Source organism: Aulonocara sp. 'chitande type north' Nkhata Bay, linkage group LG13 (assembly GCF_057382095.1).
Source record: "Aulonocara sp. 'chitande type north' Nkhata Bay isolate Kocher_YH1m ecotype deep benthic linkage group LG13, A_spYH_male_GT1.1, whole genome shotgun sequence".
Lineage (NCBI taxonomy): Eukaryota > Metazoa > Chordata > Actinopteri > Cichliformes > Cichlidae > Aulonocara > Aulonocara sp. 'chitande type north' Nkhata Bay.
The window spans coordinates 27,244,823-27,262,124 of NC_141356.1; the positions used below are offsets into that span (position 1 = coordinate 27,244,823).

General features: G+C 38.7%; 1 protein-coding gene across 4 annotated transcripts in view; it reads right to left on the reverse strand.

The window, feature by feature from the left end:
- Positions 1–17,302, reverse strand: part of LOC147316243 (A-type potassium channel modulatory protein KCNIP2-like) — a 121,895-nt gene that overhangs the window by 30,224 nt on the left and 74,369 nt on the right. Inside the window, exon 1 of one of the 4 annotated variants that reach the window (XM_086259571.1) lies at positions 69–630. The exons of the other annotated variants lie outside the window; for them this stretch is intronic. Within the exon in view, the coding sequence (XP_086115697.1) occupies positions 69–174 (106 nt within the window). The 5' untranslated portion in view covers positions 175–630. Of the gene's footprint in view, positions 1–68; positions 631–17,302 lie in introns of those variants that run through there. 4 annotated transcript variants of the gene reach the window in all.

Sequence of the window (17,302 nt, forward strand, 5' to 3'; positions counted from 1 at the left end):
TCAATTTGTTTATGTTTATATAATTATTTTTAATAGACAAAACTCTTAAAGAAACAAACAAGCATTACCTTCCCCACCGACAGGTTCGAACATCCCAAACTGCTCTAAGACTTTGATGAAGAGACCCATGACCAGCAGCACCGCAATCACCTCTAACCCGTCCAGATTCAACATCTTGAGAGGCCGCCCATATGTCCAAGTCAGGACATGTAAACCTGTCCAGCTGTCCTCAGCCTGAGCACTTTAAGCTCAGCAGAGTTGTCTTCCACTGTCTTCCTCACTTTTAGTCACTTTGATGAAGTCCAAAGTGTTCTAACTTCAGAGGGATTTTACAAAGTGAGGTCAACTATAACGATAAGCGGCTGATAGCTTGGCTTGACGGGCGTTTCTCTTCTTTCCCCAGAATCTTTCTTCAGTCAACCCCTCTTATTCCCCGGTGAAGGCCATAACCACTTAAGCTACAGGCTGTCACACAGAAGTCCAGAACGTCGCAACTGTTGAACTTTTTTAGGGGGCATTTCCCCCTCCCTTCTCCTCCTCTTCTTCCAGGCCCCCCTGCCTGCCGAGTGATGGAATCTAGGGATGCGCTGCGCCTGCTAGTCCTTTGGCAGTGGTTGTCAGAAAGCAAGTGTTGTGAGGGGGAAAGAGGGAGCGAGTGAGAGAGAGGCGGCAGATAAAGAGAGGGGAGAGGATGAGAGGGAGATGGCATAGAAAATGAGAGGGAGAGAGACAAACAGAGACAGATACACACACACACACACACACACACACACAGCGAGGCAAATCGTTTGGGGGAGATGAGAGAGTTGAGGTATACCCTCCCTCTCCAGCGACATTACCTTCATTGATTTGCCTAATGTGGTTTCCTTGGTAACTGGGAGAGAGTGTTTAAAAGCAGATTTAAGTAATGGAAAAAAAAACATATTTACGTTCACCCTAATTCATCTCAAATGTGTGTTTTCACTGTAGAGATTGCAGCATCTGTACTGCAGACGTTGTTCCTGTCGGTCGATAGAATGTCTCATTAACTTTTTTAATGTGTAGCTACAAGGGCTCAGATTTCTGGCTCTGGTATAGAAATGCTTAATGCTTCTATGAGAAGAATGTCAATGTAATAATTCAAGGTACATGCTGAGGGGCATGTTATGTACTTTACAAAAATGTTACGTGTGGCACAAAATTAGCCTACATGGCAGAAGCGGTTGAGAAAGTTCTACAAGAACGTCCTATTAGATTACCTGTACTCAGGTAAATAGTAGACATGCTATAAACATGCTAGCTATTGCTATTGTTGAAAGAAAACCTTTGGGCTTTCTCTACATTTTTTTTATTGGTTATCATGTTAGCTTCTTTGCAACCTGGGACCTCTTTTGCTAGTTTGCCAATTTTGATGTCTAGGCTTTGACTTCCTGTTCTATCCACGGCTCAGTGTTTGCAAATTGCAGACAAGTTTAAAAAAGATAATAAAAAGTCAAATCATGCTGCAGTTTTCCCACTTTTGGCTAATCCTACCCTGCCTTTAATCTCCACACAGGGTCCCTGTTCGAACATGACTTTTCAGTAGAACTTAGATGACAAGTGGTTTAGAAATTAAAATCAGAACAGTTGACATAGTTGTTCATCCAGCTCTCAATCCCCCACACTTCAGAGTTTATTGTAAATGTGTGAAATCCAGAAAGATATAAGGTTGGCTTTATTTGACAAACTAATGAGGATTAAAATCAATTGAAAATGACAAATGTGAGCTTGTCCTTGAGCACATTTTGGGTGAAGACCCACTCGGTTACCATTGCATGTAAATGTGTTTAAATTATGACCAACACTGTAGCAGGAATAGTGCTTCTTGTAAATTGTGGATGGACAACAGATGAATCAGCATGGCATGGGCTCATTGGTCCTTTGGCCAGATGAGCTAACCACAAAGCTTCCAGTAATGAAAATCTTGTCCTTTGTTTCAAAATATCCATATTGACATATCTGTTGATAGAGATAAGCATTTCTATAGAATTGTTTTGACTTGTGGTCACCAACCATGAGTTGTCCATAAGTTAATCTTATATTACTGATGGCGTAGTTCAAATGCTTCACACACAGTGGAGGATTTATGACAGAAAAATGTGTAAAGTGAATGAAAAACAAACATCATAAATGTGCGGTAATAAAGAAAAATTGGTAAACTAATTAACTCTTACTGCCAAATATTTGAGATCAGTTCTTGATCTTTTTTTTTTTTAAAGAAAGAAAAACATATCCTCTTTCATAAGGACTCGTGCTGTGATTTGGTAATTGCATCACCCCTAAATATTCATAGTGTTTGTCAGTCATCAGCTCAGGTTTGGATACCTAAAGATTCAACTTGAATCTGTGCAGGCTGTTACTGTTACCCACTATCTAAGTAAATTCTGCCCCACCCTGAATAACTCCCAGGGAGGGTATCGCTTCACATTATGCTGCAAAAATAACAGAGCTGGGGGGAAATGGTATGTTGCCTCTCTGTCTTATTGTCCCGCTGTTCTTCCCATTCTGTCTCTTTCTTTGGAAAGTGGAAGGGTTGAGAGAGGAAAGACAGCAGCAGCTTGACAAATGTGCAGTGTCTGTTTTTACTTCTGCTCTTGTTTCTCTTTCTTGACATTCCTGTTGCTACATTTTCAACTGGGCAGTGCAGTGGCATACCTCATTACTGTCACATAAACAGCGCCATCGTGGACATGGTGGGTCACACAAGCATGCACATTTCAGACAAGGTCACAGGAAACCTATTCTTGGCTGACGTTGCTTTTACATAAACAGTGTCAAAGCCGAGAGACGCTTCACCACCATAGCTGTTTTTTTTCTCTTAATTCTACAGCAGCAGTGTATACAATTTGTATTGAAGCAGAGCTCTAATTGCAGACATGGTAAATGTAAACAGAGAAATATTAAACCAGTCACTGACAACAGAGACAGAGAGAGGGAGATAAAGAAACCTGAGCCTGACTTGTTGGTTAAAAATGATTTCTCTACCCACTTTTATGTTGAAGAGTTGCCATTCAAGGGGATAGATGGGAAGAAGTGAGGCAGGCTGCTGCAAGACACGTGGTAGCAGGGGGAAGTAATGAGAAGTAAGAAAAGACAGAAACAGAACAAGAGGGTACAAAGGAAGGACAAACTGAGGAGCAGGAGTGACTGAGGTCAGATTCCTCTGTGTAGCGAAGTGCAGAGGGAAGAGGTATCTATTCTTTATTACCCTCCAGCATCTCTCGCCTCCTGGAGGATTTTTCACCTCATTCTGGCTGTCACCATAGAAAATTGGACCCGCAGACGTGTCCTCTACTCCTCCGCTATCCTCCTACCCTACTTTCTCTGCTATTTCTCATCAAATCTACAACTCCAAAGGCTTTTAATTTCAAAAGAAAGGACGACCCTCTCAATCAAAAAGCTCATTAAGTTCAAAAACTCGGTGCAACAGGTCCAAAATTAGACACAGTTAGACTTCGAGCTCCATCACACTACAGTGCCATCGACAGCTTACAAATACAGCATATACAAATAGTGTATACTGCATAAACTGTTTTGCCACTATTTTATGAATGGTCATTAGAATAGAAAATACTCTTGAATTTGTCTGAATTATAAATTATAAATAGCTGTTTTTATGTTTTTCATATAATGTGTGACTTCTTTCTTTATGTTATTGAGATCATTTTGCATTTAAACTTCTATATTAAACCAAAAAGTATCTACATATGCTCACGCTTCAGTTTAAGAGCTGTCCAAATGTTGTGCATGGTGTTCACAGCCCAGTAAAACCATGAAATAAAGGCCTGATCCATGCAGAAGTAAAATAGTCTTCTTCTCTCTCTGCAGAGTTGAAAGGCTAGTATTAAGACAATGTGGATACATTTTCAACTTTCAATTTATGAACTAAAGTCTTTGAGAATTTTTATGTATGTACACATATGGCCCATTAACTTAAAATGGGTAAGAAAATGAGAGATCCCACAAATATTCTGTCACGTTGTAGTTTACATATGTTTATGCATCTTCAAATTATAATAAAAGTGGACTAAACTGATTTGATATGAACAAGAATAAACTCCATGCACGACTCACTAATCCATATAGTTAAAAAAAAATCTCTATCAATAACTGTTTTTTCACTAACCATTTGAAAGGCAATTAGTTCAATCTGCAACAGTGTTACAGAGATTCATCTATAAGATGATACAGGTTCTAGTTCGCTACTATAGATATGTATCTGGTATGATTTCATAAATGAATATCATTTATGAAATAGTAGAAACTACAAATAGTAGGGATGGAGTTATGTGGAGGACTTTGCTAGAAGAAAGGCTAATTTCCATACAGTCTGGTAAGTATATGGTGCCTGAGGTTACTTTGTGTGTTCCCTGCTGAGACATCGCAGACTAATGAGACCTTAAAAGCCAAACCTTATTTGCTCTCTTTTTCTAGTATGAACCATATTATGAGAAGACTGGAATCACTTATGTTTAAAAATAAATCACAAACTTCCCAGCCTACTATTGATTTTTCCAAATTTCTTCTGCTGCTAAATATACCGTGAGAGATGCTGTGAGACATAAGCACTGAGGGGAAGCTAGACAACTGATAGGCGCTAAACTGTGGAGAGTGTTGTTCTCATTTGTACTGATAGGTTTATGGCTTTTCTAATAGACTCGAGTGAATTTACTGACATGTGTCGTCTGTATTTATGGAGGGCGATCGTGGCTCAAGAGTTGCGAGTTGGTGGTCAGAGGGCCCGGTGGCGCCAGTGTCCGGCAGCCTCGCCTCTGTCAGTGCGCCCCAGGCTGTGGCTACAATGTAGCTTGCCATCACCAGTGTGTGAATGGGTGGATGACTGGATATGTAAAGCGCTTTGGGGTCCTTAGGGACTAGTAAAGCGCTATATAAATACAGGCCATTAACCATTTACCATTCTTTCTATATGTCAAACTTAAGACTCAGGGGATTATTATGGATGCGTGAGCTGACATTTGAGATCAGATCACCTCGGGGTACATTGATTGAAGGAATGAAGATTTATGACAGGCTACATGCTTATATTGCTCTTAAGGGCTCTATGGAGATGTTTTGCTGTACTGACCCTGTCATGTATACATTACTATTGATCTCTGCATTAATAACGCTTGACTTAACATGCCTAAGAAAAAATACACACACAAACCTATTTTGTTTCCACTTTTTTAACATATAAATACAAGGATAAACATAAAGTATGGTCGTTTAATCACTATAAATGTGCCTGTATGGCCAAACATGTCATCTTTTGTGTAACTGCCTTATTATGTGACAGTATAATCAGTAAAAATACTACACAACATCACTGAACAGGTCTGACTTGGGGGTTGGGAGGAAGAATATGGACGTTCTTAAATTCCAGATCAGCTAGACTGGGACATCTAGTGGGCACAAAGGGCAAAGATCAGGTATTTTAATGCTAAACCAGACACTCATGCGGACTTGTAGGCATCAAGGGAAGAAGCATCACATTCAGTTCGTTTTCCATTCAGTTTCATTACCTTACTGTATAACATCCATGTACCTAAATAATCGCAGCTTCTCTTCTTTTTCATCCCTTGCAATAAATAGCCCAACTGACACGCCCCTCACTCCCCTAATAGTGTTAATATGTTATGCAAGTTAGTAAAATTATAATACATCAACAATAAATCACCTACAAATAGTACTATTCGCCAATGCAACAATACCTCGCTGATTTCCTAAATCTCATTTTTGTTTTGTTTTATCTGTAACATTTTGCTTCTCATTAGCATGGAGACTAAATATGAAGTGAAATATCCATTCACTTGCCATTCCTACTAAATCTGCCATGTTAAAAGGGATTTCCAGTGAGCCAGAAATGCAGTTCCATAAGTAGCAGAGTTGTAAATGGCCTGCATTTATATAGCACCTTATAACGGCAGCTATGATCTTCAAAGCACTTTAAAGTGTTTCTCATGTAACAGATCCTGGATCTTGGTGGATCCTTTAAATCTTTCATTAACCCTTCAATAAGTTTATGATACAGATTTCCGCTTAAAATAGCACCTTCAACAAACCTTAAACAAATTAAGAGAATGAGATCTACAGAAATCTTTAAATCTTTCTAAGAGTGACACTCACCTTTCTTCATGAACAGCCAGTAAGACAGAGGGAATATGGAAATGAGGATGAATGCATAAAAACCTCCAATGCTCTCCTCGGAGTTGCTCATTATGACCAGTGACTGCAGAGCCCACATAACCAACACAGGTGGGCAATGTTTGGCTTGTATTATGAAACAGCTGTATTTTGTGGTAGCACAATCGTGTATCTCTTTCTTTCCTGTGGGCGTGACATAATGTTTTTTCCCATGTACTGTGTGCATCTATACATGAACAAACATGCACCACCTGTTTTGATAAGGCATGTTTTTTTTCACCCTCAGGTTTCATGTACTAATGAAAAAGGTTAAAAAAAAAGACACCTACTCTCAATTACCTATTCAGCAAGACTGAATGAGTCTCTCTATGTCTTTCATTTATGTCTAATATGTGCACTGACAGTGTGTTTTGTAAATTACCGCTGATATATTATTCTCGTTATGCCCCGTGGCAGCGCACAATGCATGTGGAACGGTGACAAAAGTCTGCAAGCACAGTGCACAGGCAACAAGTGCAGCAACAGAAAATGGCAACACAGCTGATTGAAAACACAGAGATAAGAATGTAGGAAATTTCCAATTTTCAACTCTCCATGCAAAAACAAAAGTACAAAACCAGTCTGGCGCGTGATGGTTAGAAATAAACAATGTATTATTTATACCATATCATATTGAATGCAGAATGAGTGACTTTTCAATTTCATAGTGCCGGCGAGCAGGTGCTGGATGGTGAGAAAACCTACTGGGAGAGAAGAAAGAGAATGGGAAAGAAGGTTGTGGGGGGAAGAAAGGTAGACTGTGAGAGAGGAAAGAGAATTACAAAATATTGCAAAAGTGTGCCTTACTACTGGAAAGTGTGGGTGTACTGTGAGCTCATGGACTGCAAGAGGGAATCACAGCACAGAAACGTAAAATAATCAGCCACACACCTCCTCACTGGACGTTTTCAACAAAACAAGCGCAACTTCAAACATTGTCCACTAGAGGTCAGTGCAGATTAAAGTATTTATAGATATTTCAAAGCAAAGAAAGCACACATGCCCTCTTGCACATAAAATAAAACCTACAACACACTTGAATGTGTAACGAATGTTCTGGTAAGTGGATTTTATGTGCCCTTCAATGTCATTTACACACCCACTAACCAGAAAAAAGCATGAACAAGTTTTGAGTTGCTGCCAAATCATTAACATCGCCTCATTAGCTTAACCTTAAAGTCAGCCATGTGTACAACATTACAAATAGGAAGACCAACTGTTTTTCCTGTAAATAACTTAGACTCACAGCTTTAATCGACCATTTTAAAAATAAAAGCCCTGACCAGCAACAAAACGCAAAATAAATTCCTAATTACAGCAGGTTTAATACCTTCTCTGATATCTTCCCTGTTAAAAAGGTCGACTGCCAGTTGAATTCCTTGTTCATTACTTTGACTGACTCATACAGCCTAGGCAAGGACAAATATAATATAACCCATCTGGTGATATCTAAATGAATGTCTCATGGACAACAGGACAATAGGACAATGACAGCTGATGCCACGCTGAATCAGCAGCTAATCAAAAGGCACAAAATGATCCAACCTGTACCAAAGGACAAACCTGCCTGTACTGCACACGCAAAGCCCTGCAAAGTCACAGAGGGGGGATAGCGCACTATTGATGACCACGGATAAAAATGCATTAAGCACAATCACATGCAAACACGGTGGATATTGAGAATCTTTACGCGCACATAGAGCATCTTTGTATACGAGTCAATACGTGCAACCGGTTGTTTACATCGGGAAATCACATATAATGTAGATAACAGAGGAGAGGGGACGAAAGGGAAGCAGAGGAAGCCATGATTGTCTCAGACAGCCAGGCCCAGTCAAATGCTCTATTGTGTTAAATCTGTCAACTGTCACCAAAGAGAACAAGCAAGAGAGAAATGGACTGACAGAGGGTGAGAGACATAAAGAGGGAGAGAGAAAGAAGCTGTCGTCATGGACACAACGCACAGCATCAATTCCCCAGGTCTGGGTTGAACATAAAGCCACACACAAACCGGCATACACACACACTTACAACCATCTATTTTCACCCTGCCCCACGTATCCCTTAAAAAGGACACAGACAGGCGTTCCAATTTTATCTCTTACATTGTGCCAGTGAATATAACACATATGGTAACACAGTCAGAAACATGTACACAATGCTGCTTGTGCTTCATCACACACAGCTTAGTTTGTGAACCACTGTCTCTCTGATATTACATTGTGGACCTGACAAACCATATTAACATGGCTGGGAAAGCTATGGCGAGCCATTAGCATTCTGCAGAGCAAACACACATACAAACTCACGCATGCAGACTGAGTGGTTATTTCAGAAAAGAGTTGAGCATGCCTTCCAGAGAGTAATTATTTCTAATCCTTTTTCCTGTTACTCTCCCATCCTTTGAGTAAATATACTTTACTACAGTTGTCTGAAGAGACGTCCAAATCCAGGCTAAATAAAACCTTGCAGTGTGATTGGTTATACTTCTAATCAGCCATTGTTTTCTAGATTTCTATGTTAATCTTGATCTCATTAATTTTCACGTGACCCGCTGTCTTCATAGTTAATTTGATGACAGTGCCCTAAAGTTTAAAAAGGCAGCTAAGTTACCCCGATTTTCAATATGTAGACATGCAGTTGTCATTTGTTCCACTACTGTATCTCCTTCAGTTACTGTAAAAGTCAGCTGATCATGGACTGTTGTGTAAACTAACAAGTACACAATGTAAGGCTGTTGAACTTGTGAGCTCAACCAGTGCAATTACATTTAAAATCATTTTCAAGTAACGGGATTGTTGTCAGTAACAGATTGTCCCAACCATTGGGCAAGTAAAAGAAATTCGATTTTTTTATGAGAAGGAAAAATCTGAATTCTTGAGACCAGCCACACATTATTGGGGTGAAAAGTAATAAAGTGCTTACTCCAAAACAAACCTCATGTTTCCTATTAAGCGTTACTTTTTCTAAGTCTGGTCATTGTGATATGATCATTTATACTCACATCTTCTGATCACTTTGCTAATGCTGGGGTTTAAAAATAGTCCTGTCATTAGAACAGAATAGAATAGAATGCCATTTATTGTCACTATACACATGTACAATGGGATACAGAGCATCTCCTGCTCAGTGCAGACATGAGGGAAAGAAAGGAGGGTGGTGAGGTGCATCGTTCTGTGGCACTATATACATATGAACGGTATTCAAAAATATCAAATGTACAAATATCGGGGAAGAAAATAGTGTTATATATTTACAGTGTGGATTTCAGTAGGCATCCAAAGACAGCACTGTCTCTCTAATCAGGCTTGAAGTGCAGAGGCACGTGTCAGAGTAAAATATGAGAGCTGATATTTGAAATGATAGAAGAAAGTAAGAAATGTGACATGGGCACAACAGTTAGCTGAACAGTCAGTCATTTTGTAAGTTTATTTAATAGAAAAAAATAATATTGTACTTATAAATATAAATAGATTAGTATGTAATTACATCTTCCAATAAATATATGCATTCTCATAAACATTTGTTTATGAGGGCACCAGTGTGTGAAAGCCACCTTGTTGCCACACAAGCTTGAACACAGCATTTTATTTATGTGGTTAGAGACCCGCCACACGTGTCTCATGCCAATAGATAGGAGGCAAGAACATTAGTAGGTGTTCTAGTGTCATGGAGGAAAATTTTAATTCATGTCTGCATCTTCTGTTTTTTAAATAACTTTTTTTTTTTTTTTTTACAGCTACTTTCATTAAAAACTTACTGGGAGGCCATTATCTGTCTTCAACCTTTAGTGGAAAATATATTAAACTCATTGGACTGCTGTAATGCTGCACTTAAAGTAAGAACAAACTTGCATGTAGGTGGAAAAAAAATGTAGAAAATGTAGTCTATTTGGCTATCACATTAATCAGTTAAGCATTTTAGAAATGCACACCTGGAAATTTTTCCGTGTACCACACAGCATAAAATGCAGCACTTCAGATGACTTGTGCTGGCACTGAATGAGACAAATGAGTTAACTCCAACTGAAAACCTTGAAATACACAGTGAGTAATCAAGTATTTCTCTTGACTATGAAAATAAGCTACAGAGAGGACACAGACACAGTCACCTGATAAACCCATGCTGCCCCTTTTCCCCAAAGGCAGGTAGGAGCACAGGTCATGATGCGATGCACATGGTGGAGTGGGCCACAACAGCTATAAATAACTCCGAGAAGAATCCGATTTGGAGAACCGGAGGTGGGAACTGATGAGATCACACATACCCATATGTGTCGGTGAGCGTGTGTGTGCGCGTGTGTAAACATGCAGCCGCACAAAAGGCCTGGATCAGAGGAAATGGAGATGGAGTCAGACTGACATCATGCAGACTCGCAGACAGATGAGCAGACAAAACAATGGAAAAGCAGCAGAACACAGATCAGGATCAGACTGAAAGCATCACTGTGACTGAGAGCAGGGAAGTGACACTGTGGTTACTACAGCTAATAAAAAACTGTAAAGGAGCTTACTGTAGTAATAAAACAAAGTATTACATTGATAAATTAAATCAGTCTTTATTGAACAATAATGTCCCTGTATTAACTGCAAATCAAAGTGGATTTGTACAAAGACAAGCTTACAGTTTTTTAAAAGTATACACTTCTGTATTTGAAGTGCATGAGTGAATTTGATAAGAGTACCATGTTTTCAAAAAGTTTGGACAGGGACATGTTTTCTACTGCATTGCATCACTTCTTTTATCGATGTCTGGAAACTGAGGAAACAGAGTGCTGTAGTCTTCAAAGTGAGACATCTTCCCATTTTTGTTGATACAGGATTTCATCCTTTGCCATATTTTTCATTATATAATGCTCCGCGTGTGACAGGTCTGACCTGAACTTAAGTTAAGCTGGTGCAGCTGGTGCAGATTGTGCTTTCGCTGTCTTGCTGAAAATCAGAAAGGAATTCCTGAATAAGACATCACCTCAAAGACAGCATATCACTCCAAACTCTTTATATATTGTTCCACATTAATGGTAGAATTTCAATTTTTGATCATACTAAACACAACACAGTTTTGCAGGCTGGACACAGATGAGCGGTGGCTGTTTTAGATCTTGTCTTCATTTTTTTTTCTCTGCACTGCAGTTTTAACCCGTGTTGAACATATATATTTTATATAACTTTTTCCTTTCGCTACCTTTGCAGCATGTTTGCTTGTTCAACAACATTTTTTTTATTTTTGCCTCTGTCCAAACTTTTTGAAATGTGCAGGCACCAAAATGTTATTATTTCAAATGGAGCTTCTAATATCACCATAACTTATTTATTCACTAACCCTTTAAGGACATCGTGTGTTTACAGAGTAGTTTCCACAGTGACTAAACAAGTAAAAGGTATGTGGTTTGATCCTGGGAAGAGACACAAATATCTTTGGGGTTGTTCACTCAGAAAAGGAGTAGAGGAAGTGTTGCTAAGACATCCAACAGGTGCCCATCAGGCTCACTATGAAAGAGGCCTCAGAGGCCGAGGCTCTCTGTTTAGGATAAAATCGTGTAACAAGTTTATTGTTGGACCAGTTCAGCAAACAAAACAGATCAACATGCATCAACCTCTTTGGGGTTGTGTCAGAAAGGGGATCCACCATATAAAAAGTCTTAAGACCCTTTAAGAATAAGCATTCGGAAGTGTCTTCTTTATATGTCTCTATGTAATAACACATGATGGGTTTTGCCTGCTTCCATATAACAATTATTTGAAGGAGTTTGGTTTTCACAGTGCTACTAAGCCTTAACAATGGAAGACAATCAAAGACCAAGAAGACATTTAGGAGGGAGAACTCGCAGTATTTTGTTTTATGATGAGATTAAAAGAAATGTGTAGTCTATGGTACTGCTGACCACTAAGGGTGTAAGAGTCCCAGACATGATTGGACTTAATAAATGAACCACTTTTCACTGTTTTCCTTTATTTGTACTGACAGAGCAAATACTGAACGTTGATCCACTGCAGTGAGATGCTAAAAATTACACTGGCAATTATTTCCAGCAGGAAAGTAAAAATAACAACAAAAAAAAAGAACTTTCTGCAGTTTTTTTCCTTCATTCTTGAGCATCTGCGAGTGCAGCATGTGATCAGAAAAAAGTTATGTAAAGTTGTATCGGAGTATGTCCATGCCGAACCATGAAAATATCCAGCTATAAGACGACCACCTAGAAAGATGCAAATGCACAAAGATGAACCCATGCAGGGACACACCTACACACACAGGCTCAAACACACAGACACGCACGCACACACACACACACACAGAACTGACTGACAGACATCAAACTGATGCAGAGCTAAAAGATGACAGACAAGTGCCACTTGAGAACATGACAGGCAAGTGAGACATTTACACTGATAGAGAGAAGAAGAGGGACACTGAGTACTGTCAGTCAAGAAGACTGGTGAGGAAGTCTCTTAGTGGGGTATGATATATTTATTTGTCTGTTAGTTATTTATAAAATGCTTTTTTAGTTTCATTTTCTACCTTTATTTGTCTAAAAGAGTCACAAATGCTTGAGGCTTTTTAAATTAACAAAAAAGTAACTCTTTAATCAATGTGGAAATCAAGACAGTGATATAACTCAATAAATCAACCATCAGTTTGTGATTGTTTTACACTAGTCAGACGAGGCTGGGGAGTAAACATGCATTACACTAAATGTTAATGTGCTCTGACATGCTGTGAAATTGATTATTATGGGCTGATGCTAGAACAAATTAATTTAAAAAGTCTAAGCACAGAGATGGAGAGAGCGAGAGAAACATGATGTTTGAAAGATTTGTGCACAAAAATATTTACAACTTTTAAGCTTGCGTATCACTTCACTCAAACACACTCTTATTGTCAAAATGAATCCTTTCCTATCTGCCCCACTTCAGTCAACATCCAGTTCTTTCTTCCCATCCATCCGCTCTCTCCTTCTCGGCCTCTTGCTCTCTCTCTCCCTGTCATATCGACTGGAGGTCAGCAGCACACTCTCTCAAGGTCGTATCTGTCTGAGACCGACCCTCCTCATGCCCGGATGGCTGAGTGGAAGCGACAGCTCTGTCCCAGCTGGGGTCCATCAGACTTTTAGTGCCTCTGACCACCAGTGTCCCTGGTGGATAGCCCTGAAGTGCACCCTTTGTCCTCAGCGGCTGCTGTCTATTACAGAAAGTGTCACACAGAGACAAAGGAGGGAAATAGAAGGTTGGCTAGAGGAGGGATAGAAGAAATCCAACTAAACATTCCTTTAAATGACTCAAAAACAAATTTAACATAACATAAAAGAAAGATGCATTTCAACTTTGAAATTCATCCTTACAGACTGAGCACCACCGACCCCACTCCTGCTTTACAGGTGAAAATAGAGCAACAGGACCACTAGTCTTTGATTTTAGTTATTTTCTGCTGTGTTTTACTTGCATCTATTTAAAAGAGTGAGTTAAACACAAAAAAATATTTTATTTTATGTGCTGGAATGTGCAGAAAATAGGCTTAAAATTTAAACAAATTTCTTCCAGTCAGAGAATGTTGCATATAATTTAATTTTTGCTTGATGCAAAAGATTAAAACTAATAAAACAAGTTTTAAAAAGAGACTTTTCCATTTGATTACATTTTGTATGATGGATTATGCAGAAAAAGTAGAATTGGGCTGAAAGATCTATCGCTTTATCACCTATTCAGGTTGTAAATCGTGTTTTATAAAAGTAACTAAGTAACTAAGTAATTAATTACTTTTGAAAATAAATAATCGGTAAAGTAATGGGATTACTTTTTGGGGAACTAATCAGTAATTAGTTACTGATTACCTTTTTCAAGTAACTTGACCAACACTGCTTATTATTACTGGCATCACTTTCCAAGCTCACTGATGTGTGCACAAAGCTGTTATGGTGTCACCTCTTTGGTGGATGAGGTAAAGTTGTCATGTTTACTTATCTTTAAATTAAGTTTTTGGAGAGAATTTACATGATTTACAAAAATTAACAACTGATAATTTAAAAAAAAAAAAGCAAAAGGCCAATTAATGTACCTGTGCTCAGATTCCCTTTGATTTATCTCGCTATATGTTACAATGAACATATTTTTGGGTTGCTTCAAGGTGAATATTGGTTCTCTTAGATCTTGTATCACAACAGTTTTGTGATGTGTATTCATACTTTTTTCCAGGCATTTTATAATATTATTACTATTCGACAGGTTAATAGCAAACTTTGAAAACGTTCCTGGTTTTACTTAAATTTTACTTCAACAACAGGTTTCGCTAAAAATAAAAATACACAAAATTCTTCCCTTATTGATACTTTAATTATACTTTGTTCATGTGCATATTGAAGAAAGAATAACAAAAATGTTCAGGTGGATACTTCTGTACATACTACTATAATAATCTATTGGTTACTTGAGGTGCTCTTCTTTGTATGTTTGGCAAGCCTGCAGTGAAAGCATTCAACTTAACCTCAAGAAATAACGCTGTCCTAAAGGTAAAGAATCCAGCGTACATGTGCATGCAGCAGTGGGAGTGAAGCTGAGAGATCCCCGAGGCATTTAATAGCTATAGTTAGCTTAGATTTATCCACTGCTCTGATAGCTATAGTTAGCAGTAAATTTATCCACCTGCCAAGGGAAGTTGTCAACGAGGGGTGGGAAATACACTTTCATTGAGTTAGTTAGCCTTTAATGACTGAGGGACTGGCTGCAAAGAGCTGATTAGAAAATTAATTATTTATCAAAATACTCCTAAAAATTTCTCCTGAAAACTGAAAAAGTGAGAACAAGTCATTAAGGTGTAAATTAAATGATCTGAATTCCAAATCAGGCCTTCATGTATCAAGTCGTTATGTGTGAAGCCACATCTGTAGCTTTTCGCTTCATTTATTTACACTGTGTCTATTCATCAATTCATCAATCCCATGGGCAGCAGCAGAGTAACATGAAAAGTGTCCCTGCTTAATATTGGAACAGATAACTACTACTAAGCATCATTTAGACTTCATGTTTTTCTTTTTTTCTTGGAGAATAACTAACATTACTAAATAATGTAATGAGTTATTAATTTCCAATGTGAATATTTCCATTCACTTTAACACTGCGAGTTTTGAACTACTTCACCCTCTGCTGACCTCCCTTCTGTCCTGGCCAGCATGGCTGTTGACAAAAACAGCTGTTTTCTATTAAAAATAGGACAAATGGCCATACTGTGACCATACGTTCAGTCTAATTCTCTGTTAGCCTGTAAACCTTTGTTACACTAAGCTCTGTGTTCAGTTCAGTGTATCATAGTGTCACAGTTAAATTTAAGCACTTTTTTTTAATTATTAATGTTCTCCAAAAGAGGGTATTTTCTGTTATTGCTGAGATTTAAGTGCAGTAAAGGGTGTCATGGGATTTCCCTGGGGGGGTTACACTGAGGCTCAACAACACAATCTGTCACTCTATCATAAATACAAGCCAATGTACCTTTAAATGCTCATAAATCCACCGATCTAATCTCGATAAACAGCACTGACTTTCTATATGAGTGTGAAAATCATTTGACATAATGAGTTTCACTAAACTTCCAAAATGCTCATAGTTTTTGGGTATAGATGTAAAACAACGCTCCTCATATTAATGTCTGAAAATAAGACAGAAACTACTCTGCTCTGCATTAAAGTTCATTGCAAACTACACAGTCATGTATAATTGTTGTCATCATTTGACAGCCTACACCACGGGAAGACAGAAACCAGAGGGGAAACAAGAGTTCGAAGGATAAGGGACACACTGAGGGACAAAAACACAATTTATACAAGATGTTTGGGTTGCCTAGAGATAATACAGACACAATTTTGTGCTGAGCAGGATTGGAAAAATACATTGAGGGAAGTAAATAAATACAAATGATCGATTCCTGTTTTCACTTGATTATAAGTGAGCATCTCTCAGTCCCATCCAAATATGCCGTCTATGTGACAAAATGTACTTTTGGTTCACAGAAGCATCTTAGCCATATTTGTGTAATGCAGAAACACATTTTGTTATGCGTCACTGAGCACAGTAGGGCCCCTGTGAGCTTGATATACATTCATAATGGATAATTTATTACAGTAATGTATGCCTCAGCCTATTAGCAACAAAATCTGTACATTCAACAAGTATCAAATACCACAGAACATAACTAAATGCAGCAACAGTGTAAGTGTTTATTACATTAAATAGCCATTAACGAGCCTAAAATAGCTTCAATGGCCATTAGCCATAAAGGCAAAAACTACTTTCTAATCTTGCTGCTCATACATGCCACCTCTGCCTCTCTCCACAGGAACTGGAACTGCTGCTGACTCCCACTTATCACTGGCTGTCTCTTTCTTTAACCACTTCTGCCAGTTTTTGAGCACTTTGTCATGTCACCACCTGAAGTGATTAGTTGCAGACCTACATCCAGGCTGTGATAGAAATTGGCACTGTTCGCAGACTTGCCATACTACCATCCTGTGCCATACTACTGATGAAGGTTTGGGGGTCATGGGCAGTGTGTCAAAGGCTGCCCTCTAGGAAAGCTGATCAATGCGTTGCCCGACACATAACTCCCTCCTTTGATGTCCGCTGACCTCCTAAGCCATCTCTTTCCTTCTTGCAGCCACATACATCCATCTTTTGTTGTTCTTTTTCTTTGACAAGCAGTGCAAAACCGAACGCATAAACTCTAGATGAAGAATGAATTATGAACATCTGAGAAGATGATTTAAAATACATTGTCGGTTCTGTTATTAAAATAAAGTCAAGTTTTTTTTTATAAAAGAGGATTAAAAATGAAAAAGCCTTTTCCTACAGTTCCTCCTCTTTTTGCCTCCACACTGTATTGAATTTTCCTTTTCTCCTTTCTCCAACAGTTACTTCTAGTTAACCCCCCCTCACTCTCATCACCCCTCACTCAGACTGCTACTAATAGCGGTTTATTTTTAGCACATGTGAGGTGTGTGTGTGTGTATACACATGATGGATGAAGGTGATGTTTCACACCTTTCTCATGAGGGGGAAAAAGTGGTGGATGGGATGAGTGGAGGAGAGGTTGAGGGTGAGGCAAAAAGCGAGCTCGT